Here is a 23,351-nt window from a genome sequence, read left to right as displayed (position 1 = left end):
TCATGCCCTTTTACACAACACATTTTGGCTATTTGTGGCAGCCTGACTGTTTTCTGCGTGTTGGCGCGCAAACTGGACTACATTTTCAGCTTACAAACAGCTGAAGTTTTTGCAGGATTTGTGCTCTACTCCAGGCTAAGATGAAGCGATGGAAGTCGAATTAAACTTAAGGGCCAAACGCTCGAGGGACGATTCATCAGGCACGGAAGATGCAGAGCTTAAATTCAAACGTTTGTTGGGTGAGCTGTTCGCATAGCTAGGGCGCAATTTTACATTCTGTCAGTCGTACCTGTAGTGATGTAGATTAGGCGCCAGTTGTTCGAGGGATGGGTAACGCTGTCCGGTGGATAGCCTAGTATACTTTGTCAAAGATGATTATCTTAGATAGTGCAGGTCCACATCAGGACTTAACGTCTTGCCAATTGATCTGTAACCTGCTTTATCAAATAAATCATGTATGTATGTATGTATGTATGTATGTATGTATGTATGTATGTATGTATGTATGTATGTATGTATGTATGTATGTATGTATGTATGTATGTATGTATGTATGTATGTATGTATGTATGTATGTATGTATGTATGTATGTATGTATGTATGTATGTATGTATGTATGTATGTATGTATGTATGTATGTATGTATGTATGTATGTATGTATGTATGTATGTATGTATGTATGTATGTATGTATGTATGTATGTATGTATGTATGTATGTATGTATGTATGTATGTATGTATGTATGTATGTATGTATGTATGTATGTATGTATGTATGTATGTATGTATGTATGTATGTATGTATGTATGTATGTATGTATGTATGTATGTATGTATGTATGTATGTATGTATGTATGTATGTATGTATGTATGTATGTATGTATGTATGTATGTATGTATGTATGTATGTATGTATGTATGTATGTATGTATGTATGTATGTATGTATGTATGTATGTATGTATGTATGTATGTATGTATGTATGTATGTATGTATGTATGTATGTATGTATGTATGTATGTATGTATGTATGTATGTATGTATGTATGTATGTATGTATGTATGTATGTATGTATGTATGTATGTATGTATGTATGTATGTATGTATGTATGTATGTATGTATGTATGTATGTATGTATGTATGTATGTATGTATGTATGTATGTATGTATGTATGTATGTATGTATGTATGTATGTATGTATGTATGTATGTATGTATGTATGTATGTATGTATGTATGTATGTATGTATGTATGTATGTATGTATGTATGTATGTATGTATGTATGTATGTATGTATGTATGTATGTATGTATGTATGTATGTATGTATGTATGTATGTATGTATGTATGTATGTATGTATGTATGTATGTATGTATGTATGTATGTATGTATGTATGTATGTATGTATGTATGTATGTATGTATGTATGTATGTATGTATGTATGTATGTATGTATGTATGTATGTATGTATGTATGTATGTATGTATGTATGTATGTATCCACTAGATAGTGATTTATGTGGTGGACAGAGTCATTCACTCTTTGAACAACTGAAGATTTCCAGCTGGAACAGGGACGTAACTACAGTGGAACCACGCCTTACGGTCACCTCTTTAATACGGCCACCTTGTTATTACAGCCACTTTGTTTTGTCCCAGCAAAACGCCCATACATTTTCTTGTAAGAAAACCCCTTTAGTGCGGCGGCCCCATTAATACCGATACGGCCGACGGCCACATTCTGAAATCCCAACCTGTATAATCCTTTATAATTTTACCCCGTTTATACGGCCACTGAAACTACTTATGTCCATCTTTCCATTGATAATACTTTACACACTAATGCAAGTTTCAGTTTTTATTTTTTAAATATCTCTGCATTCCAGACGCTTATTAAAGAACAGCTGTTTAGAAGTGTAATTGTGATGTATTTGTTACTAAAACATCACTCAATTTAGAACAGTTGTGAGGTTTGACCCTACACTGTTAATATGGCCACCCCGTTAATACGGCCAAATTTTCATGGCCCGTTGGTGGCCAAATTTATAGGGTTCGACTGTAACTTATCATGGTTTTGGATTAGTCATCTTGATGGTCTAGGCAACAGCGTTAGATAGTACAGTTTTTGTATGAGAATCTGCTGGCAAACAACTACTGAACAGTTTATGGATAGCAAAGTTAAGATACTAGACAAAGGATTGAAGGGACCAAATTTGAGAGATGTTGCCATGTTAGAAAGCATCTAGTGGCGTTATTAATTTTCCATCCTATTATTTCATGCTGTTATTTTCCCTTGAGGAGGACTGGGAAGTGATAGCATGATATAAAAAATTATTACAGTTCTGGATCTGCATGTGTACAGCTGATCTTGAAGAGTTTTTCAATAATTTCCATATCCTTGAGAATAAAAAATTAACATTTTTTTTCTTGTAGAATTCCTAGATTGTTTATCAGCAGTCCTCGCATTTTGTTGGCAAGTGATTGAATATAAATGAAGATAGAAATTATGTATTGACATAAACTGTTAGGCAAGAAAAAAGCCAAAAGTCTTGGAATGTACGATTTCTGTGTCATCTAATACATGACATTACATGTATGTAGCTTTCACCTTGACAAGCAATACCATAAACTGGTGCTTAGAACCCCCTCCCCCCACCTACTTACAAGCCCCCATTTTATAGGCAGCAAGGCCTATCTATCTGTAAACCAAAAAGTACCTCTGGTTATAAGCAAGAGCAGGGTTGTCATTATTTCTTTAGTCACCTGTAGCCTTATTCTCCACACCCATAGCAAATTTGTTACTTTGTGGGTGAATTCTCTAAACAACAGGGAATTTTATCCGTAGCATCAAGGGAAAATCAAGCATACTCAGCCGTAACAGGTGTTACGGCTTATGGCCCTTAATGACAGCCCTGAAGAGTATAATAGTATAAGCCCCCCTCTAGCTTTCCTTGTTTAAAGTGATATTAAGCACTTTCACAGAACTTATTATTATGGCATTTTAAATCTTAATTAGCCCATTGACTCCCGTGCTGCTCGTAACCGGCCGTGACAAGCGTTAGCCTTTCTTCCACTTCTGACCAAAATTGGCATCATCTATACTCAACTTCAGCAGGAGGAAAAGATCTTTCCAATGATACCCAGATCAGAGTGATAGGCTCAATGGAGCCTGAAATATGCATGAAAATGCTCTGAAATTTGAGTGAAAAACTTACAGCAAAATTTCCTGCGACTTCACTACTCTTAGCTACTCCATGGTAAAAATTGCCCATCTCGATGATGCTTTCTCAGCAATTTTTGAACTAGACGAAAGCACAGTAGAAGGTCAATCACTGCAGCAAAAAGATAAGAAAAGGAGAAAAAGGAAAGGCAAAAAAAAATTAAAATAAGAGAAAAGCCTAAATATGTAGGTCACTTTCTCGTCTTGAAATTTTGATTTCTGCGCATGCCTGAGCAAAAGTGTTGTAAAAATGCGATGCTAGAGGAAAGAAAGGCATGCTGTCATGTTGCAAATGCCTTTTTGAAAAGATTGGAGCTAATTTGACCCATATCAAGGCTGAAAATCTCCAAAAAAAAATTGTTTGTGGCAAGAAGCTCCAGGAGTCATTGGGTTAAAAACCAGGGAATGAAAAACATATTTCTATCAACACTTCTGTAGCTCATTTTGAAACAATTTTTTTATTGTGGTTGTGAGCCCCCATGCATATAGGCCCCTCCTTATATAAGCCTATCCGACCCCCCATATAAAGTTGTATAACCACTGGGCTTATAAGTATCAGTTTATGGTATGCATGTAATATATTTTTTTGAGATTTCTGTTAACATTTTAGAGAAATGACCTTGACCTCAAAATGTTGTTTTGTTTTTGCATAGAAAACAGTCGAACAACTGACCTTCCAAGTGCTGCTGAAACACAGGATAAGCTGAGGAAGACAGTCCTGCAGCTGGTTGATGATAACCTAAGTTTTGAGGGCATACTGAGAGAGGTGTGTTACTGACAATTCAGTGTCCTTGATTAAACAAAGCAGTCATTGACGCTGTAAAACATTCTAACTTGTGGCGTTTTTTCCTGGACTGACAAAGATTACCTTTTGTGGCCATGTGTTACCTGTATGTTCCTCATAAACATCTGTCAATAAACCAGCACGTTCCATGCTAATCTTATACTGTTACCAAGATCTGCTTGTGCTTCTTAGTTGTTCCTAAGGAGCTGTTCATTATTTCTGCCTAAGGGGTAAGGGGTGTTCTTCATGAATCCTGGTATGTGTAAATAAACATATATGGATTTTTAACCAAGCATGAGGTCAAGATAGCTGGATAATGGCCAAGTTCTTTTTTGCATGTTTATGGACTTGTTCTTGATCGAACAAGCTTGGTCAATAGAGGATTTATTATATGGAAAACTATTTTCTTGTGGGACATAGCAGGAAATCTGGAGCAAGCAAGATAGCATCATGTTGCCTGCTCAGGTAGCCAATCACAGTGCAGGATTTGGTTCAACTTGCCCGCTCACTGAGCAAGCCAGGCTTATAACAAGTTTGGTTCTGACTGATTTATAGAGTGAAGATTGTGTGCACTGTAACCCACATGAAGATGAGCTCAAGGTGCAATCATGTTCCTCCCTTACTGGTGAGTCCCTCAAGCAAAACAGCTTGCTTCTTAACCACATGTTTGTCTCTAGTTTATTATTTCCAAAAGTGTAGTGTAAAATTCATGGTCTTTGCTTATGAATGTTTACAAAAAACACATGAGCTGTAATGGTGTCTAGTAGTTTGAAAAACTAGATTGAATGCACACATTTTTAGTGGATGTCTCAAGTGAAACATACAGAGTTCCTTCCTCAAGGTTATCGTTATTGTTTTCTTTATGCTACAACTCATCCACATCCCATTTTAACTGCAGTCTGTTGATCATTCTGTTGATGAGGTGCATATGGACCATCAACTCGTGGGCCTTTTGTTCTCTGTTGCTGAGATTTTTTGATACCAATATTTTCTAAAATAGGGTCAATTTTCCACTGGCTGATGAAGAGAAGGAAGAATTAATATGTTTTCTCATGCACTACCCTTGGTTTCTTTAAGGCTGATTCAATGTTCATACAGTATGATATGAACTTGTCACATGTAACTTATGGATTAAACAGTTGCTTTTGTTGCTTTCTGCAAATTAGTGGAAAAGAGACTGCATGACTATGCTGTCAGTGTAGGAAATAACAGATTGGTGTAGAATAGACCAAGGAAAGAAAACTTTCAACGGCCTTTTCAATTTCAAATTCATATCTTTTGGCTCCTGTAATGAGCCAGGAACCTTCCAGAGGCTTCACAGTTAGTGGACCTTGTTGTGTTACAGTGGCAGGTTTGTCTTTTGTTCCTAAGATCAGACATAATCATGCCATTATGGCTGTGACTAAGGTATTCCTGGAACAACTAAAAGAATTCTTTTACATGAATTTCCAGGTGTATCTACCCTGCAGGTCTCTCTGTTCATGAGATGTCAGCACACAGCCTAGTACAGTACTATAATCTTTAAGTAGTATAGCAGAGACCTACAGCACTTAACATCATTTGATAATTATGATGATCCATGCAATTGCATCTTTTCATTTCCAGTGGAAAGCTGTGTTGACCTGCTAAAATTTGAGGCTTCCAAGGCTTCATGTCCTTTAGACTTGCTGGCTGCAGAAAGTCTCACTAGAAGACTTATAACTATTTGCAACTCCTCGGAACAGTTGTTGTCAAAGAACCAGCTGGTAATGCTGTGAAACATAATTATATGTTTGTTCAATTATCTAAAGATATGTAAACGTGGATAGTCCAAACATTCCTAAAATTTAATATAATACAGTTATGATTCAATTTAACATCCTTCTTCCAAAAAGCGCCTCAAAATGAAAGTAACACTGGAGACTTTGACATAAAATAGACTGATCAGATTGAACAAATTATGAAGTCTACTTTCTCGTGTGAGTGCAATATTGAACATTATGATTATCATAGCCCCTAACAGTTCTTTGTCTCATCATCACAGTATTATAGCACATTCAGATTTAAATGTTACAAAAGAAATAAGTGCCCATCTCAGTAAGTGCCCCCTCTCCAATAAGCACCCTTTCATGAGCTACTAAACAATGAAATTAGCGCCTTGGGTGCTACATGTAAATAGAGTCATTACAATATGACAATTCTTCAGTATACGTTTAAACCAGTATAATGTATGTTTAAGCCAGGATAATTATTGATTAATAAGAAAAACTGATTTTTTTTCCCCAAAAATGTCTGCATTCTAGGAGTCTGTCTTTTGTGTTATGAAGGTGATTAAGCACATGTTGTCAGAGCAATGTTTCAACCGAGTTTACTTTACAAAGCACTTGACCAGCAAGGTATAGTACAGTCATGTATAACACTGTCATTGTTTGTATTGTTGCACATGTAGTAATATGCACGTGTAATCAGATGCATCAGCACATTCTATCACATCGGCACTCACTATGTATGCATAATGAGTATGTATAATGTAGTTTCTTGAATAATAAATCATTTGATCATTTACACAGCAACGTGTAACATGGTGGCAGCGGGTTAAGCCGTTTTAAAGCGTTTTAAAGCATCATGGCTTCGCCTACCTCTCCATTCCCGTCTCTGAAAACGACAGGCGACGATAAACATGACATGGAAGTGTACATCGAAGATTTAGTGGATTATTGTGTTATGCAGAACTGGTACGATCCAGCGAAGGAAAGTGATGAACAGAAATGGACTAAACCGGACAAAGCGATGGCCTGCCTTCAAGCATCTCTGTCTCCAGCAGCGAGATCGATATACAAGTACAGTTTGGGGCTGACCGAAGAGAATCAGAAGAAACCTCACCTAGTTGTGGCTGCGTTGAAAGAATTTTATGGCGCTAGTATCAGGGTTTCTGGCGAACAACAGAAATTTCTCGGCCTCATTCAAAACGAAAGTGAGTCTATCGCTTCGTGGGAAACAAGAGTCCGCAACCAGGGCGCACAATGCGAGTACGAGAATTTTGCTGACGAGCTCGTGAGAGATCAGTTCATCACTGGTTTGGCATTCGAAACACTTCGCGTCAAACTGATCGGCAAAGACCACAGGCATCGGGATGTCTCACAAACAAAGGTTACCTTGAAAGAAGTGGTCAAAACTGCGAAATGCTTTGAAGCCACTACCTACGGAATGGCTCTCCAATATTCTGGTCAAAGAGAAACCTAATGGAAAGCTGAGGATATGCATAGACCCAAGTCAGACGATCAACAAGGCGATCAAAAGACCGATCTACACCATCCCAACAATCGAAGAGAAGCTACCACTATTGACAAAGGCGAAAGTATTAACTATTGTGGACGTATCGGAAGCCTTCCACACCATCGTATTGGATGACGATTCGTCACTGCTCACCACATTCCTGGGGCCAAACGGACGTTATTGTTACACACGCATGTCATTTGGTATCTCTTCGGGACCAGAAGAATACCAACGTCGACAGCACGAGTTCCTGGATGGTCTCCAGGGTATCATTAACATTGCTGATGATATCTGCATATTTGGATGTGGTGACACCAAAGAAGAAGCGGATATTGACCATGACCGAAATTTGATCGCCCTATTAGACAAGTGCAGTGACTATGACCTACGACTTTCCGCGAAGAAGCTCCAATTCAAGGCCAGCTCGGTTACCTTCATGGGACACAAACTTACTGACAAGGGCGTGGAGCCTGATCCGTCTAAGGTGACAGCCATAAAGGAAATGCCAAGGCCAACAGACAAAGCCGCTGTTCAACGTCTTCTGGGCATGTGTCAGTATCTCAGCAAATTTTGTCGGAACCTGTCTGAAACCGTCCTACCCCTCAGGGATTTAAACAAACAAGACGCAGTGTTCGCATGGTCCAACACGCATGAAAACTCGTTCAACTCAGCAAAGCAACTCATTGCCTCAGCAACTGTTCTTCGATACTATGACCCGTCTTCTCCTGTAACCCTCCAAGTTGGCGTGTCAGAGAATGCCATTGGAGGAGTACTTTTGCAGGACAGCCAACCAGTGTGCTTTACCTCGCACACTCTTAGCACCACGGAAAGGAACTATGCCCAGATCGAAAAAGAATGCCTCGCGATAGTCACCTGCATGAACAAGTGGCATCAATATCTTTACGGAAAGAGCAACATCACAGTTCACACGGATCATCAACCTTTGGAGGTGATCTTCAAGAAGCCTCTGAATCTGGCCCCATGCAGGTTACAAAGGATGATGCTAAAACTCCAACGGTATCAGTTCACAGTCAGCTATAAGAAAGGGAAAGAACTATACGTAGCAGACACTTTGTTGCACGCGGCCGTCAATGATCCAACTTTAATTGACATTCAGCAAGCCGAAGTGTTTCGCCTTGAGCTAGCTGAAATGAACCTCAAACCGAGTCAGGTTACAGCTGACACACTACAACGCATCAGAACTGAAACCAACAAGGACCCCGCCATGGCAGCTCTGTACGAAACAGTAATGAATGGTTGGCCTGACGAGAGGAAAGAAGTTCCTGAGCCACTCAGGTTGTATTGGAGCTACAGGGACGAAATCTCGGCATACGACGGTGTCCTTTACAAATCACACCAAGTTATCGTGCCTACTTTGTTGAGACCCGAGATGTCCAAAAAGATCCACAAGGCACATCAGGGCCCTGATAGCAGTATACAACGGGCCCGTGAAGCTCTCTTCTGGCCTGGGATGCAAGCTGCCATTCGAGAAGCGTGCTTGGCCTGTGGAATTTGTGCTCAGTATCAGGCTGAACGGCCAGTTGAACCCATGTTCTCGCATGATGTACCCTCACGGCCCTGGTCCAAGATAAGCGTGGACCTGTTCCAACTCGACGGAAAGCATTATCTTGTGATGGTAGACCATTACAGTGATTATTTTGAACTAGACTCTCTGAGGAGTACAACAGCTAGCGCCGTTATCAAAGTTATGAAACGAAATTTTGCCCGTCATGGCATCCCGGACGAGTGCATCAGCGACAATGGGCCGCAATTTGATAGCTATGAGTACTCGCGATTCGCCCGGGATTACGGTTTCAACCTTGTCAAGTCATCTCCATACTACAGCCGCGGTAATGGGAAAGCGGAATCCGCTGTAAAAATCGCCAAGAATATCCTGAAGAAGTCACGTCATGAAGACCCATATCTTGCCCTCTTGGCCTATAGGAACACTCTTCAGCAAGGACATGCTTACTCACCAGCGCAGAGACTTATGTCCCGAAGGCTACGTGACCTTATTCCCATGGCTACAAGTCAACTTCGACTGCAAACAGCCTCGCCAAGATTGGTGGTGCAGGATATTGTAGGAAGAAGACACCGATCAAAGATGCAGTATGACAAGAAGGCATCAACGCTACAGAGGGAGTTCTCACCAGGGGAGAAAGTATTTGTGAAGCCTAACCCCAAGAATAAACACAAACCATGGATTTATGGCGAAGTAGTCGGAAACCAAGCTCCAAGGGCTTGCCTGGTAAGCACCCCGTTGGGGCCGATTCGTCGAAACCACAATCAGGTCAGGAAAGCCCACACGAAGCCTGCTCACCACTATCAAGCGGAGCCGGCCGACTTGGAAACAGCATCTTTACCTGGGGCAGACAACGTGCCAACGGAACAAAACCAACAGTCAACCCAACCGATCGCAGAACAAAACCAACAGACGGACCAAACAGCCGTAGAGTAAAACCAACAGGCGGACCAACCAAGGCCGGGGGCGCTGGATCTAGAACCTACACAACCGAGTGTCACGCAACGGAGATCGACAAGACGTAGAAATATGCCTTCTAGGTTTAAAGACTATGTTATGAACATTGTGCACTCTCTCAGACCAGTCAAATGAACATTAACATTGACCGACTGTTTCATGATCACCGTTATTTTACTTTGTATATATTTTTCTTTCCTGTTTCTTTTGTTTTGTTTTGTTTCTTTCAAAAGGGGAAGGGTGTTGCACATGTAGTAATATGCACGTGTAATCAGATGCATCAGCACATTCTATCACATTGGCACTCACTATGTATGCATAATGAGTATGTATAATGTAGTTTCTTGAATAATAAATCATTCGATCATTTACACAGCAACGTGTAACAGTATTATTTTACAGGCGAGTAAAGTAAATTATAGAAATGGAAGGACTGGTTATTTCAGCTGTGTTTCATTTGGACGATCTGTTGTTCTTGAATCAACTGGTCAGACAAGCTAATTATGTTTGTGATTCAATGAAATATGTTTTGGGTGCCAAATTTCAAAATATCCTCATGGAGTGATATCTGCTGGTACGACAAGACTTTGTTTGTGTCCCACCAAATAATTTCACAAACAAATTGAAGAGGAACAAGTCAACCATTTCTACAGAAATTGGAATGGCTAATTCCTTTTGACTTTCTGGCTCTTTTTTCTGATTTTTGAAGTTCATGAGGAAGTGGTGGAGGTGCTTGGTGCTCCCCCTCCACACTCACTGACTTTGCACACAGTTCTTTCATATTCTTTAAGCATTTTGAATAGAAACTGTGAACAGTCCACTACTAAATGGTAATAGAAACTGCAAAACCATAATTACTCGAGTTTTAAAGCACCTATTTGCTACATCTACATTTGCCTTAGAAACATTTACAATAGTTTTATATTTATATGTAGCCCTTCATTCTCGTGTTTTGTGACCTTAGTTTCAATTTTCCTTTGCTTTAGGGTCCCCATCTTCCTTTGGAAGTTGTTTGGATGCTTCATAAAAATTGCATAGTTTCTTTCAACACTTACTTGGCTTGGTAAGCAGCAGATAGTACAAATGTGTCTAGGTAGCTCTAGATAACAGAAAGATTCATACCATGTGACTGTACCCTTAACAAATGTTGTGTACCAAATGGGGCACTGAGGTACCAAATAAGACTGTTACAAACTAAGAAAGTTACCAAAAAGGATGAGAGGGAGCTCTTTTGGAAATACAGTCAAACCTCCAAACAGCCATCTCTGTACAACGGCCGGCTATTAAATAAGGCCAATTTTTTTGCTCTCGGTCAACAGTCCATACATTCACTCCTATTTTGACCTCTCTACAACAGCCACCTCTCCACAGTGGTAACGGCCTCTAAAGCTCATCCCAACTGCCAATTGAAAATAACTTCTTGACAATGGCCAGTCAATCAGAGACTGACAACGGTGTACACAAAACCCTATTTTTTATTGTAAAAGGTCTCATTACACCCGTACCTCCTCATAACGGCCACCTCTCTACAATGGCCACTTTTCTCTGTCCCAAAGGTGGCTGTTGTGGAGAGCCTGGACTGTAAGGGGATATTGAGATATCATATACCTTCAGGCTTAGAATCATGAAATCATGAAAAAGCGGTAAGTTGTAACACTAAGAGCCTGCCTGGAGCAAGATCGGGGAACATAATAGGGTGGTTGTAGACTACAGTTGTATTTGTGGCTGTATAAATTGATATTAGCTTCCTAATGACGGTCTTTGTGCAATATTCATGTTCTAGCTGCCTGCAACACAATCATACTGTTGAAGGTGTGTCTGGTGGACTCATTTCTCTCTGCTCACCCATCATCAATAAGGAAAAGCAAGAGAATATTTTGTCAGGTTAGCTCTTGAAAATGATGCTTTCCTGTCAAAATTTCATAGAACTGAATAATGTTGTATACATTTTGAATTAGTAGATCATAACACCATGTTTGTTGATGCCTCGTTTTGTTTCCACCTGTTAATAGATCTTTTGGGACGATTGGTCACATTTGCCTTTCTTGAGAACAAAGCAAAAGAAGGATCCAACTATAAACTGGACAAGGTAAGATGTACTTACCATCAACCAGTCATGAGCTGATATCAAGGGGTTGTTCAATGCAAAATATTGAAGTATTGTTTTCAAATGTTTCCTAATGTACAGTTAACCAGGTACCTTTAATCTCAAGTGTTCAGTTATGCTGATATTGACACCCTTGTGGGTTTTAAATCCTGGATTTGTGGTAATAAGGTATAATTGAAAACATATGTTTATTCATAGATTTCACAAGAGATATTGGATAATGTTGTGGAGAGAAGTGATTTTGTAGCAAGCAAGATAGTGAGAGAATTTTCTTCAGAGAAAGGCAATTCAAACAGGTTTGCTGTGAACATAGATTATATATCATGATAGTATTTCTTGTCATTATTTGACCACAAATGCACCTATGGTGGCCAGTGTCATCACCTTGCAGATGGAATTCTTCTGAAATAGCCTAACCCAGGTGAAGCTTAAACAGCTCACAGGCATGATTTACTTATTATGGATTTTGTTTTGTAGTCTTTGTGTCCTAGAGATTGTAAGAAGACTCAATGATATCCCATGGACAGCAATAAAAAGGTTTTTTACAAGACATCTGAATAGGTTTTTTGCAATGCCATCTCAAGAAGGTAAGAAACTATCATTAAACTAATCCTAACTTCTCTGAGAATCTCTGACTGGCTATTAATAGGTAACATAGCAAAAAGGAACGTAAAAAAATTGCATGCTAAGTATGGTGCCTTTGTTGCAGAAGACCCAAAATACTATCAGGCTTTTAGCCATCAGAAGAAACTTAAGTTCTCAGCACTTAATGAGACAACAAGAGCAGTATCTGAGCAGGTAAATGTTAACAGCCATTCTTAAGTGGAATAACTTCTGGAATGAGTTCTGATAGATCATAGTTATGGATAAATGTAGCAAATAGGTACAGTCTGGGAACTATAGTGATGGCCATTCCATTACTTAGCACTTGATATTTGCACATCTGCTAACTATTGATGAGCTAGAATGCTTCCTACCTTTAGTATCCCAAGCAATGTTTAAGTATTAAGAAAAAGAATAAGATAATGTTCCTAAAGTCAATACTTGTACTTTAGTTTATTTTCTTTTCAATTAATTTTCTTATGAATGTCTGGGACAAGGACTAGGAAATTGTGAATTTTATTAAATTTGTTATCTTCATACCTCCATTCTTGTTAATTTTGAGTATAATATTCTTAGTTTCTTTTAGTCTTTGATCCATTGGCTGTTATGGAATCGCTGAAGAATGCTTTTTTCAAGGACAAGGCATGTGTCTGAGATTTTGTAAGACACACCGTAGTTAATAAGTTGAAACTGATATCATGTTTTTTTTTTGCTTCTGTGAGTAACATTTGGAAGTTCATAACACATTTTGTTTATTGTAGCATGTTTTATTTCTTAGGTATACTTAGATGCTGTTCTTGCATTTGTGTCAGTGTTTGTAGTTTTCGTTAAGGAGGCTGCTTCCATGCTTGAAGGTAGGAAGATGAGTTGTCATTCATCCAACTATACTCTTTTAATAATTAGTTTTAAAACAATAATATATTATTTCAAACTGGCAAAAACTCAACAACTTGGGTTCATTAATTTTTCTATTTGTATGTACAAGTTATTTATTTATCATTCTTGTTTATTTTTTAGGTTTTGTCAATGAACTGATCAATGAGTCACTAAATAACAATGACACTCGTTCTCTAAGTGTTGCATTCTTGTTGATAAGGCAAGTTTCATTTCAAGGAGGACATGTTTCTCAGCCATATGTAACTTGGTTCCAAGTAAGTGTGATTTGCGTAGATATTATGCCTGAAATTTATTTTTGTATCCCAAAGTTAACTATTTTTTGCCAGTGTACTCTTTATTTGGAGAGGCACAGTGGCCTCATGGTTAGTGCACTTGTGTCCAGATCAAGTGGTCCGGGTTTGAGCCCTGGTCGGGGAAATTGTGTTGTGTTCTTGGCCAAGAAACTTTACTCTCACAGTGCCTCTCTCCACCCAGGTGCATAAATGGGTACCCGCAAACTTAATGCTGGGGGTAACCCTGCAATGGATTAGCATCCCATCTAAGGGGGAGAAGAAATACTTCTAGTTACTTCATGCTACAGAAACCCGGATAAGCTCTGGCCTGATTGGCCACTTGGCTCACATGAAGATTTTACCTACTCTTTGTTTGACATAGATATCCTGGCAAGTGCCAAAAGGTAGTCGGAGCATTGCATGGTCCAAATGGGATCACTGTGTATAGTATTTTTCCTTGCTTTAGATTAGGTTAGATATACATGTATAAGGCTGTAGGCAGTTTCACTGCTTTGTCTGGAGTATCAGAGCTTGTCTAATTTGTAGTAACAGGCAAGAAGGGGATACATTTTTTATCTTAGTTAGTTTAGTTCCTTACAGTCATCGCAAAATCTGCCCTGTTTGTTGGTTGCAGAATATGTTTGGTGACCAAGGGAGTACAAAATTAAACAACAAAAGGAGTGTGCAGCTTTTTGTGAAGTTTCTCTCTGACATTGTGCCATATGAACCAGCTGAGTATTTGAAGGTAACTGTTAGCACATTTTGGTGGCAACAATTTTTCTTCGTGCTATTTTTAACAACAAGTAGATAAAGAAATGATTGTTAATGTAAGGAAATGAATCACAATAGGCATTCAAAGCTTTTTATTATCAAAGTTGACAGGTCAAAAAACATTGATCACATGTAGTGTGTTATTCCTGAGGTCTTTGAAAATAGCTTTGTCCAAAAAGGAAAGGTTGATGTTATTGTCTCTGTGTTATTTGAATCTACGCAATTTGTTTGCATCCAGACCTCAGTTTTCTTGTTTTGTTCCATTTCATCTGTCCAATCTCAGGTTCATATCATCAAGGCCCCTCAAGTGCCTAGCAAGCTGCGTGAACATGTTACTGACTATGTGTCTTTGGCCAAGACAAGACTTATGGACTTAAAGGTATGACGGCATCTGGAAATTTGATGTCTAGCTGCTTGATGGCTTTACAATAAATTAAGAGACCAGTGGATGTAGCCTTAGTGACTTTCAGATTAGATTTGCTTGTCACAGCTCTTGATAATGATTTGCTGTTTTTAAAGTTTACTTGCAAGGTTTCAACTAAACAATTACCTCACTCTGTTTTAGGCGTAAAGATTAATAGCAAAAATAGGACTTGCACAAAAATGATATGAAGATTGTTATTCTGCATTGTCTCCTCAAATCTCTGAGTAACAAGAAATTGCAAAATATTCAGGTTGAAATGCTATGTATAAATGTGTGTAACTTTCAACAGGAACCAGTGGAATTGATGGCAATGTATGGCGACAGTTCGGGGACATCCGGAATGGATGTAAAAAGTGATCATACAAAGGTATCTGCAAAAAAAGCACGGGAAAAGAATGGTTATTGCAAACTGCCCTGCTAATTTTTAATGTCATCTAATTTTTGATTTCAGCTCTATGTGGTTCATTTCTTGCTAGTTAGTTATTTTCTCAATCTATCTGTTATTCGTACAACATATGCTGTTTTCATTTTACATTAAAATTAATTAAAAGTGTGGGTTTTTTTTTCCACAGCAAGTTGAACAAGCCTCTGCAGATGTTGAAAAAGTTCTTGAATCGTATGAGAAATCAGGCAAAGTCCCCAGCACTGTTATGGAAGCAAGGTAAAGGATTCTTTCAGGAACTAAGACATTTGTCCCCTTTTACTCTGTTTTTAATCCCAGAAATATAGATACGTTATACTACTGTTTGCCTGTATAATTGTGTTGTCACGATCATTCACTCCCTAGCAATTTCTTTTACCTCAGCATTTTCAGGAAACCGTATTTTATTGGGAGATTTCTGCCAGCATTGCTAACTCCCAGAAAGGTTTGTCATCATTTGTTCCTCTTTTTAATCTCTTCCTGGGCCAAAGGGCATTTTAAAAAGTTAGTGGGGGTTTACAAATGAGACTGCAACACAGATGTGAGGAGTTTTAATCGAAACGTCAGAGTGAGAGGTAAAATGATGCAAATTCTAACCTGTTAGAATTTGAAGTGGTCACTGTTGGGATGTGTTCTCTGTCTGTGGCAAACTTTTATAAACTTGGACTCTCATAAGTTTTATCTAACATATTTGGCTATTTTATCACAACATGAAAATAGAGATTTGCAGAAAATTAAAGTTGTCTTAAATCTCCTCAAAGTTGGTCATCCAACTATACGTTGTACCTTACTTGTCGTTTAAGGTGTTAAAGCCAACAATTACGCTGCCGTGGGTAAAGTAGACGTAAACCTGGTGTAAAATTGGCATATTAGGAACTTAAATTAAGAAAGCTTTAAACGTGACCATATAGCTAGTGTGAAGTTCATCTTTAAAAAACGTAAAGCTTAAACTAAAAATTTATTATGCAAGCATTATGCAAGCTTCACCCAACAGTGAAATTATCTCTTCATCATGTGTTAGGTCCCAGAAGAACCAGATGTAAGGGCCCAGCTCATTGATGTATTAAGCAAGTAAGTCCTCTCTGAAACAAAGCTGTTTAATGTCCTAAATAAATTGAAAGTTGTTTTGCAGAGACTTGCTAACTGAAATAGTTGACATTCATCTCTTTAGTTTAGTTACGACATTTGAATAGTAACATTGCTGTCTGATGGCACTAATTATTTCAAAAATCTAGATTCTAGATCAAACAGTTTATTTTCTGTGAATGTAGCCTAAAAGAAAATGTCTTACATACCGGTAGATGTCAAATTATGATGGATTTACTATGATTGCCATGTTCTTTGTTTTCAGGGCTGGTAAAATTCCTAAGAACATGTTGTCTGCATATCAATCAGCATGTGAAAAGGTCACAACTGAACAGATTGAAGGTACTGTTCTTACCAACGCATAACGTTATGAATGAATGTTTCTGGTAGGTGAGTCCGCAAACACCACACTGTGAAAAATTCATGAGTGAGGTAACCTGGGTACTCAAGAGACCAGTTTCGTATTCTCGGTATTGGACTGGAACTAGCCTGAAACCGAGGCTAATGCGGGAGTCTTTTCAAATGCAAATGAACTTAATATCTTTTTAATGATATTCACCCGCGTGAGCCTCCATTGCAAGCTAGTTCCAGTCCAATACCGAGAGTACAAATATGGCCCATTATTGCGTCAACTTGATGGGGCTATCCTACAGGGTATGCTCTAAGGGAAATATTGTCTTATGAAGGCTTCTCAATTGTACTTAAAGTTCATTCACAGTAAACTTCCAAACGTAACGACCCTCGTTACTTTCAGACTTTACTTTTGGGTGTTAAATTGCTTTTAATTTTACTGGTAAAACTAAGTAGAACACAACGATGAACTACACTAAAAAAGTACACTACAGATCTAAGTTACGCTAATAACACTACTACAGTATGTTGACAAGAATGGAATGAGCTCATTGGAATAACTACAACAATTCTCAACTATTCTTGCATAAGGCGCGCCTATTGCATATTGTTTTCTTTGTAATATTAGTGGTATCTGTTTGTAATAGTGTGCATTATTTTCGTTTTGAAGTGAGTTCATCAGACGACGAAGGGACACTGAGTGTAATGGAGAAACTTGTGAAATCTTTAGACAAGTTTACCAAGCTCATCTTAGAATCACTGAAAGCCTCTGACACTTCAAGACAAGCGGGTACTGTACAGTGAACGAGCACAATCACTTTTAATGCGCATATGAAGTAAGGATCAACGTGACAAAATTGCACCGTTATGTGCCTGCTTGAACATGCAGATGAGGTTTGAGCAGGATCTGAAGCTATGACCTTTGGGATGCTGACTTAAGCGTTCAACAACTAAGCTATGAACGAAGCCACTGGGAGGCGGTTATCCCTCTGTATATGGGCGGATCAATAATTAGGGGGTTTTTCTAGAGGACACCATGTGCTCATAATGTCTTTCATGATCACATGCTCTATTTCAGTTAGTTAGTTAGTTGAACCCATTTTTATATGGTCCGGTACATTTTCTTTTGACGTTACAGGCAGAATATCATCTCAGTTGTCAATCATCTCTGCAACTATCCAATCAATAACAAAGACATGGAATGAGACGCAATTAACCAATCAGCTTATAGAGATAGATGTCAACAACCTGGACAAAACCAGCACTGAACCGGTTTGTTATTCTTTCCGAAACATTAATTTTGTAACAGTCCATGAACAATAATAGACAACGAGCTGGAATTTTTTAAAAACAAGTGTTCATTGAGTGCAGGCGGGTTGACTTAATTAGTTTAGCAGTGTTTGTAAAGAATTAAGAATGTTAAAAATTTATTTTTTACTTTAATTCTTTTCTTTAAAGTAACAAGGAGATAACAGGTACATGAAATGTGTGAAGAAGATAAGGGAGCTCAGTTCCGGTGTTTTGTCTTTTTTTTGGCCACGGACAAAATCTCCTTTAAATGGAAGGAAACCTGAAAATAATAGTTTACTAAGATAGCAAAAAATCAAAGAGATAATAATAAACCATAAAGGAACAAGGATGGTCAAGGATGGCGAAGATTGGCAAGGATTGCAAACGACGAATTTGAAAAATTTAGGCTAAACTTTTCAAAATGTGCAAACCGTGACTGAGCTCTTTAAGCCTATCGTAAATGCTAGGAGCAAATCTCCACGTAAGGGGATCTATGAATGATGTGTGAGTTAAACTCCAAAACCTTGTGATCTTGTCAAAGGTTGCTGAAGCCTTATTAGATGCATTTTGTCAGACCTGCACTGCTGTTAATGTCTTCACGTCAGACTCGTTAGATTGTTTAAAAAGGTAAGTGATGTCAACTTCTGTTTCGTTGTTGCTGAATGGCGTAAAACTTTTAAGCTCATCTGGCCGCCATCTTGAATTCGCTTCTGGGAAACCTTATGTACAAAGAGAAAAATTATAAAGTGAAAATGTAGTGGCTGGTAATCGTCCACATCAATGATTAACCTTTAAATTTTTTTAACTGGAGGAGCAAAAATCAATGGGATGTATGAAGTCATTTTGAAGGTCGGCACAAAAAGTCATCTTTGTTGGACTGAATTTCAGGTATCACTGGGCTTGCGACTTCGTAGCAATGGTGATATCTGTAACATCACTTCACGAAAGCTTGTATTGTCAACTTTGGAGGAAAACTTGTATAGAGGTGAGCCGGTATTGTAGTGCCCAAGGTTAGAAATCGTAAGGCTTGTCATTCTGATCTACCAAACAAATTATTTTGTACTGGAGTCCATAAATATATTATATGGTTTTCCTATTTCCATCATTATTTATGGCCCTATAGTGTTTTGTACCGACTGTTCCCTACACAAAGACATGTTACTCCTAGGTTTATGAAAGTGCTAATAAATTTTATACTCCTTTGGCATTATCTGTTCCTCGAAGTTCACTGTTTTCTTCGAGCTTCGCTCTTGGAAAGCTGTTCTCTTCTCGGAACAGATAATGTCCGCCGACAAATAACCGGGCATATTTTCTTGTCAAATTTTTAAAATTTGTTATTGTTAATTTGAATGTGCATTATGAGTTGATCAAATTATTCAACGTGATGTTAGTTGTATGCCATGTTAATCTTTTGCAGGGTTCAACAGAAAAGAAAGAAGAAACTAGTGGCTTAGCTGTGTTTCTGTGTTACCTGTGTACAAATCACAGTACTATGCTACCAGTACTTCTCACAGGAATAAACAGTCTTGTTGAAAAACCACTATCTGAGGTTTTCACGGTAATTTAAACTGTTTAGTTAAATTATTTTCTACCTAAACGATAAAACTTCTTATTTTAACTATGTAAAATAATTCTTTTAGATAAAAATATATGTTATTTGCCTGGTGATCTTTCCGTAGGGTGAAAAACTGTGACGGAAGTTTTGAAAATGCTGCCCGAGTCTGCAGGCCGAGGGAAGCATTTTCAAGTCGAGAAGAGACGTTTTCTAAGAGAGATACGTTGCATGTAATTTATTTGTGCTATCTGTTGTCTTTCTAAAAAAATTAAAATGCTATCTTTTAGATCTGCTCCTTTGTTGATTCCCTCTGTGAGTATATCCCTATCTGTACAAGTCAGTGGATGGAGGTTTTCCTCAGGTATTGTGAGCGAATTGGGTGTTTTTCATCAGACAAAAAAGTCTGATTTGAATTTGCAAAAAAATATTCCAGTGCCGAATGGAACAACGTTTTCCTGAATCTCTGGAGAAGAGGACAACCTCGCAAAGCTTCCCCAAATTTTGATCTTTATATAATTTTCCTCGCGGATTGTCAAAAATGTTCGAATGTTTGAGCTTTCGGAATTTCAACAAATTTCGGAGTTATCGGAAACTTTTTCAGGAAATTTTCGTATCGCCTACCCCCGTTTCGAAAGTTCAAAATTTTTTTTCTTTTGTCTAGAATAGTCGTTTAACTCTACTACATGTAAGATACAACATAGTTCAGCGCACTAACCGTTTTCCCACCATCCTTATTGTGTGTTTTTTGTCACATAGGTTTTCATGCTCATATGTGCAGCATGTGCTGGAAGTGTTTAACACGAACGTAACAGAAGTTCAGACCAATGTTGGAGGTATATTTTTGTGTTTTTGGTTGTTAATCTTTGCGAACTCACTAACTCAATCTTGTTTGCTCCGTGCCCGGGCAAGTGAAGCTTGAATAAAAGGGTGCTAAGGTCGGTCGGCCTTCCGGTTAATATCTCACTGCATGTCATATTGTAAAGTTTCTTAGAACAGTCTCGTTTGTTTGCAAAGATTTTATTAGGTGATATTTAGTAGCATTTTCTCGTTAATCACGATTTTTTTTTGCAGAATATACTGCTTATTTGCCTCCGGTAATGCTACAAAAGGTAAGCCAGTCATTCATTGTCTTAACTGCGACCCTATTATTATTACCCTAAGGTGCCACAGGGACCACAGAGACCATTTTAAAGAGGCAGGGCTAGAAAATCTGACCAAAAGAAACAAATCACTGCCTCGCTGTTTTGTTGCTTTCAAGTGGTAAAATTCATACATTATTCATGTCATCTGGAGCCCTAAAAAATTAAACCAAGCAAAAAACAGGGGTAGATATGTAGGACTATAGCCCTACCAGCCCCTCCCCGTCTGCGGTTCCCGTTGGTGGTTTTAACTGCTCTTTTCTTGGTAATGAATCTTCATATCGTAAAGTTTAATAGTACTGTGGCTTGCGAAGAAATGCAAAGGAGTGTAATAAGTAAAGCGTTGAGATTTACAGCTCGCTAGCAACTGTCCAGACAGTTTTTGAAAAGTAAGTCACTCAAGATTGAACTGGAAATCTACGTTATTGCGGAGAAATGATTTGGTATTACTATCGTATTTCTTTGTGTTAAAATGAACTTTTCTGTTGATGTAGATGTTGTACCTTGTCCTTCGATTAAATGTACGAGGAGAGTTGAGTTTCTACAAGCCAAAGCTTCCCGCAGGTAGGCTGATTGCTGTTGTTTGTTTTGTTTTTCGCATTTCACGGCCTTAATTGTAACTACGTCAGCCTCGAAATGGAATGATTTAAATTCCACACAGTCTCTGACGTTTTAAGACGAAAACGTCAACATTGCCTTGCCTTTAGAGCGCGATTATCTTTCATATCAAAGTATTGGTGCATTTTTATCAGTTCAAAACTTTTCATTGTTTTCGTAGTTGATAATGAGCAACGCCGATAAGCATGAATCTCATATTAGGAGTGTATTTGTGGAATGTGTGTAAAAAAAAAAAAAAAGAAAAATGTATACTTAATTGGCTATTCCCCATTGGGGCTTTTCAGGACCAATGTAAACAAACAATGGCAAATAAATAGTCAAATAAACATAACTAGGTCAAGAATCCCAACTGGTAGGAGGCAGACCAGTTGGTTATTTACAAGCGTAAATAGCCAACTAAGCGTTCAATACCACTGAAGGTATTTGTTTACTTGCAGACTTGGTGTGTATGATTAGGAACCTGGATTCTTTACCACAATTCCAGAAGTGTCAAGGGAAACTTCAACAGGTACATATGTAAATGTTAGATGTATAAGACAGGGATTTGGTTTTCAGTACCTCTCTGCTCAAAGGGGAGACAAGTTACCTTCGACTAGTAAATGCCTTGAAGAGATCGCAGGAAGTGTCTTGTGAGACTTCAGGTGATGTTCCACACGATTCAACCGGATAGTAGTTCGTGCTCGTCGAATTACAGGCAAACTAGGTTCTTCATACTTATCAGTTTTCCTGTGAAATTGTACGTAATGTTGCCTGACACCGACGAGGCGGTAGGCATGAACACTAGCGTGGCGTAATATTTTTTCTACAAGAGAACGTTGCTCATCTAATCCTGATCTAATCGTGTTAAAAATATTTTTTTGCGTTAGCCGAGTTTTTCTGAGTGGTGTCGACTGGAACTCAGCATCTCAGCCAGGGAGGATTTCTTACAAGATACTGACAGGCAAGTTGGGTTGATTACACTCCCGCGAAAACCAGTTAGATCGTGCAAAAGTCTCTCACCTCACTACGCATCAGTTCTGAGTAATAAAACAAACAATTGCGTATCTTTGCCACGTTCCTGTGACTGTCGAAGAAATTTGCTTAAACTGCTACAACACAAGGGTTTTCAATGAGTATATCAACAGTGCATTACAGGTTTAAAATAACTGGCGTCTTTTTCTCTTTGACTTTACTCTGTTAAGATCATAGTACATCATTCCATTCTCTCGAATAGCAACTTATAATAACAGCAGACAGTGCAAGTTTTAGACCTTACCTTCTTGTTTCTCTCTCTTTTTTTGACAGACGCATCTATCATCAGTACAAAGTGTTGGACTACTACCTTCCCCAGGGGTCCCCAGAGGGTGGTTGTGATGGCTGTGCTAGGAAAGCATGCTCGATTATTTTTGACGCTTTGCTTGACTATAGAACCAGGTAGAAAAAGGCTTTTTTTAATCAAATATTAGTTTTAACTTAAGCTTCTCATTTAAACAATTGTTTTATTTCAATTTCAAAATCTTAACTGTAACTTTACTAGAATTCTTCCTGGACCCACAATCGACATTTTTAATGGCAAAAACCAAATATACGAATCAAGCTTTTCTCTGCTCAACACATCCTCGACTCGTGCTATCCAACATGTAAATTTAACTTGAAATAGTTATTTTGATTACCCAGTTTATGTTTTTTAGGTGTACACAACAACAAAAGGATCTTGACAGAAGTCGAAATGACATGATCAACTTAATCCAGGTTTGGTATGCTTTCAGGCAATCCAATCCAATCCGTGTTAATCTTTCCAATCTTATTACTACCTATGATTTTGTTTCTACCATAATAAAGTGGTCTTTTCAGACCTCATAGTTGTAGGAATGTTGTAGAAAGGAGAAATAAAACTCGAGACGATTTAGATGGATTTTCGGACGACCAAATCGAAAAAAATCGGGATTTTTTTCTTCTTTTTTTAGTCTTTTAATATTTTTATAATCTTTTCTTTAAATCATTTCTTTCAATCTTTTTTTAATCTTTTTTAATCTAATTTTTTTTTTTAACATTATGCTGCATCTGTATGTACATGTATCATTGACAAGGTT

At 38.2% G+C, this 23,351-nt stretch overlaps 1 protein-coding gene across 1 annotated transcript in view; it reads left to right on the top strand.

The window, feature by feature from the left end:
* The first annotated feature begins 31 nt into the window (after positions 1 to 31).
* LOC145466346 (Fanconi anemia group A protein homolog) overlaps positions 32 to 23,351 on the top strand; it is a 34,284-nt gene continuing 10,964 nt past the window's right edge. Inside the window, exons 1-34 of the mRNA XM_081450062.1 lie at positions 32 to 239; positions 3,881 to 3,993; positions 4,567 to 4,636; positions 5,617 to 5,756; positions 6,294 to 6,386; positions 10,732 to 10,808; positions 11,529 to 11,629; positions 11,758 to 11,834; positions 12,051 to 12,148; positions 12,330 to 12,439; positions 12,562 to 12,650; positions 13,032 to 13,097; positions 13,234 to 13,309; positions 13,473 to 13,606; positions 14,259 to 14,369; positions 14,679 to 14,774; positions 15,109 to 15,186; positions 15,392 to 15,480; positions 15,625 to 15,685; positions 16,262 to 16,311; positions 16,592 to 16,668; positions 17,348 to 17,467; positions 17,816 to 17,949; positions 18,509 to 18,594; positions 18,856 to 18,952; positions 19,385 to 19,525; positions 19,810 to 19,883; positions 20,279 to 20,355; positions 20,594 to 20,631; positions 21,156 to 21,225; positions 21,717 to 21,787; positions 22,146 to 22,219; positions 22,564 to 22,692; positions 22,950 to 23,010. Coding sequence (XP_081306188.1) covers positions 149 to 239; positions 3,881 to 3,993; positions 4,567 to 4,636; positions 5,617 to 5,756; positions 6,294 to 6,386; positions 10,732 to 10,808; positions 11,529 to 11,629; positions 11,758 to 11,834; positions 12,051 to 12,148; positions 12,330 to 12,439; positions 12,562 to 12,650; positions 13,032 to 13,097; positions 13,234 to 13,309; positions 13,473 to 13,606; positions 14,259 to 14,369; positions 14,679 to 14,774; positions 15,109 to 15,186; positions 15,392 to 15,480; positions 15,625 to 15,685; positions 16,262 to 16,311; positions 16,592 to 16,668; positions 17,348 to 17,467; positions 17,816 to 17,949; positions 18,509 to 18,594; positions 18,856 to 18,952; positions 19,385 to 19,525; positions 19,810 to 19,883; positions 20,279 to 20,355; positions 20,594 to 20,631; positions 21,156 to 21,225; positions 21,717 to 21,787; positions 22,146 to 22,219; positions 22,564 to 22,692; positions 22,950 to 23,010 — 3,069 coding nt within the window. The 5' untranslated portion in view covers positions 32 to 148. The remainder of the gene's footprint in view (positions 240 to 3,880; positions 3,994 to 4,566; positions 4,637 to 5,616; positions 5,757 to 6,293; positions 6,387 to 10,731; positions 10,809 to 11,528; positions 11,630 to 11,757; positions 11,835 to 12,050; positions 12,149 to 12,329; positions 12,440 to 12,561; positions 12,651 to 13,031; positions 13,098 to 13,233; positions 13,310 to 13,472; positions 13,607 to 14,258; positions 14,370 to 14,678; positions 14,775 to 15,108; positions 15,187 to 15,391; positions 15,481 to 15,624; positions 15,686 to 16,261; positions 16,312 to 16,591; positions 16,669 to 17,347; positions 17,468 to 17,815; positions 17,950 to 18,508; positions 18,595 to 18,855; positions 18,953 to 19,384; positions 19,526 to 19,809; positions 19,884 to 20,278; positions 20,356 to 20,593; positions 20,632 to 21,155; positions 21,226 to 21,716; positions 21,788 to 22,145; positions 22,220 to 22,563; positions 22,693 to 22,949; positions 23,011 to 23,351) is intronic.

This window comes from Orbicella franksi, chromosome 13 (assembly GCF_964199315.1).
Source record: "Orbicella franksi chromosome 13, jaOrbFran1.1, whole genome shotgun sequence".
NCBI lineage: Eukaryota > Metazoa > Cnidaria > Anthozoa > Scleractinia > Merulinidae > Orbicella > Orbicella franksi.
This window is presented reverse-complemented; position numbering and strand designations above follow the sequence as displayed.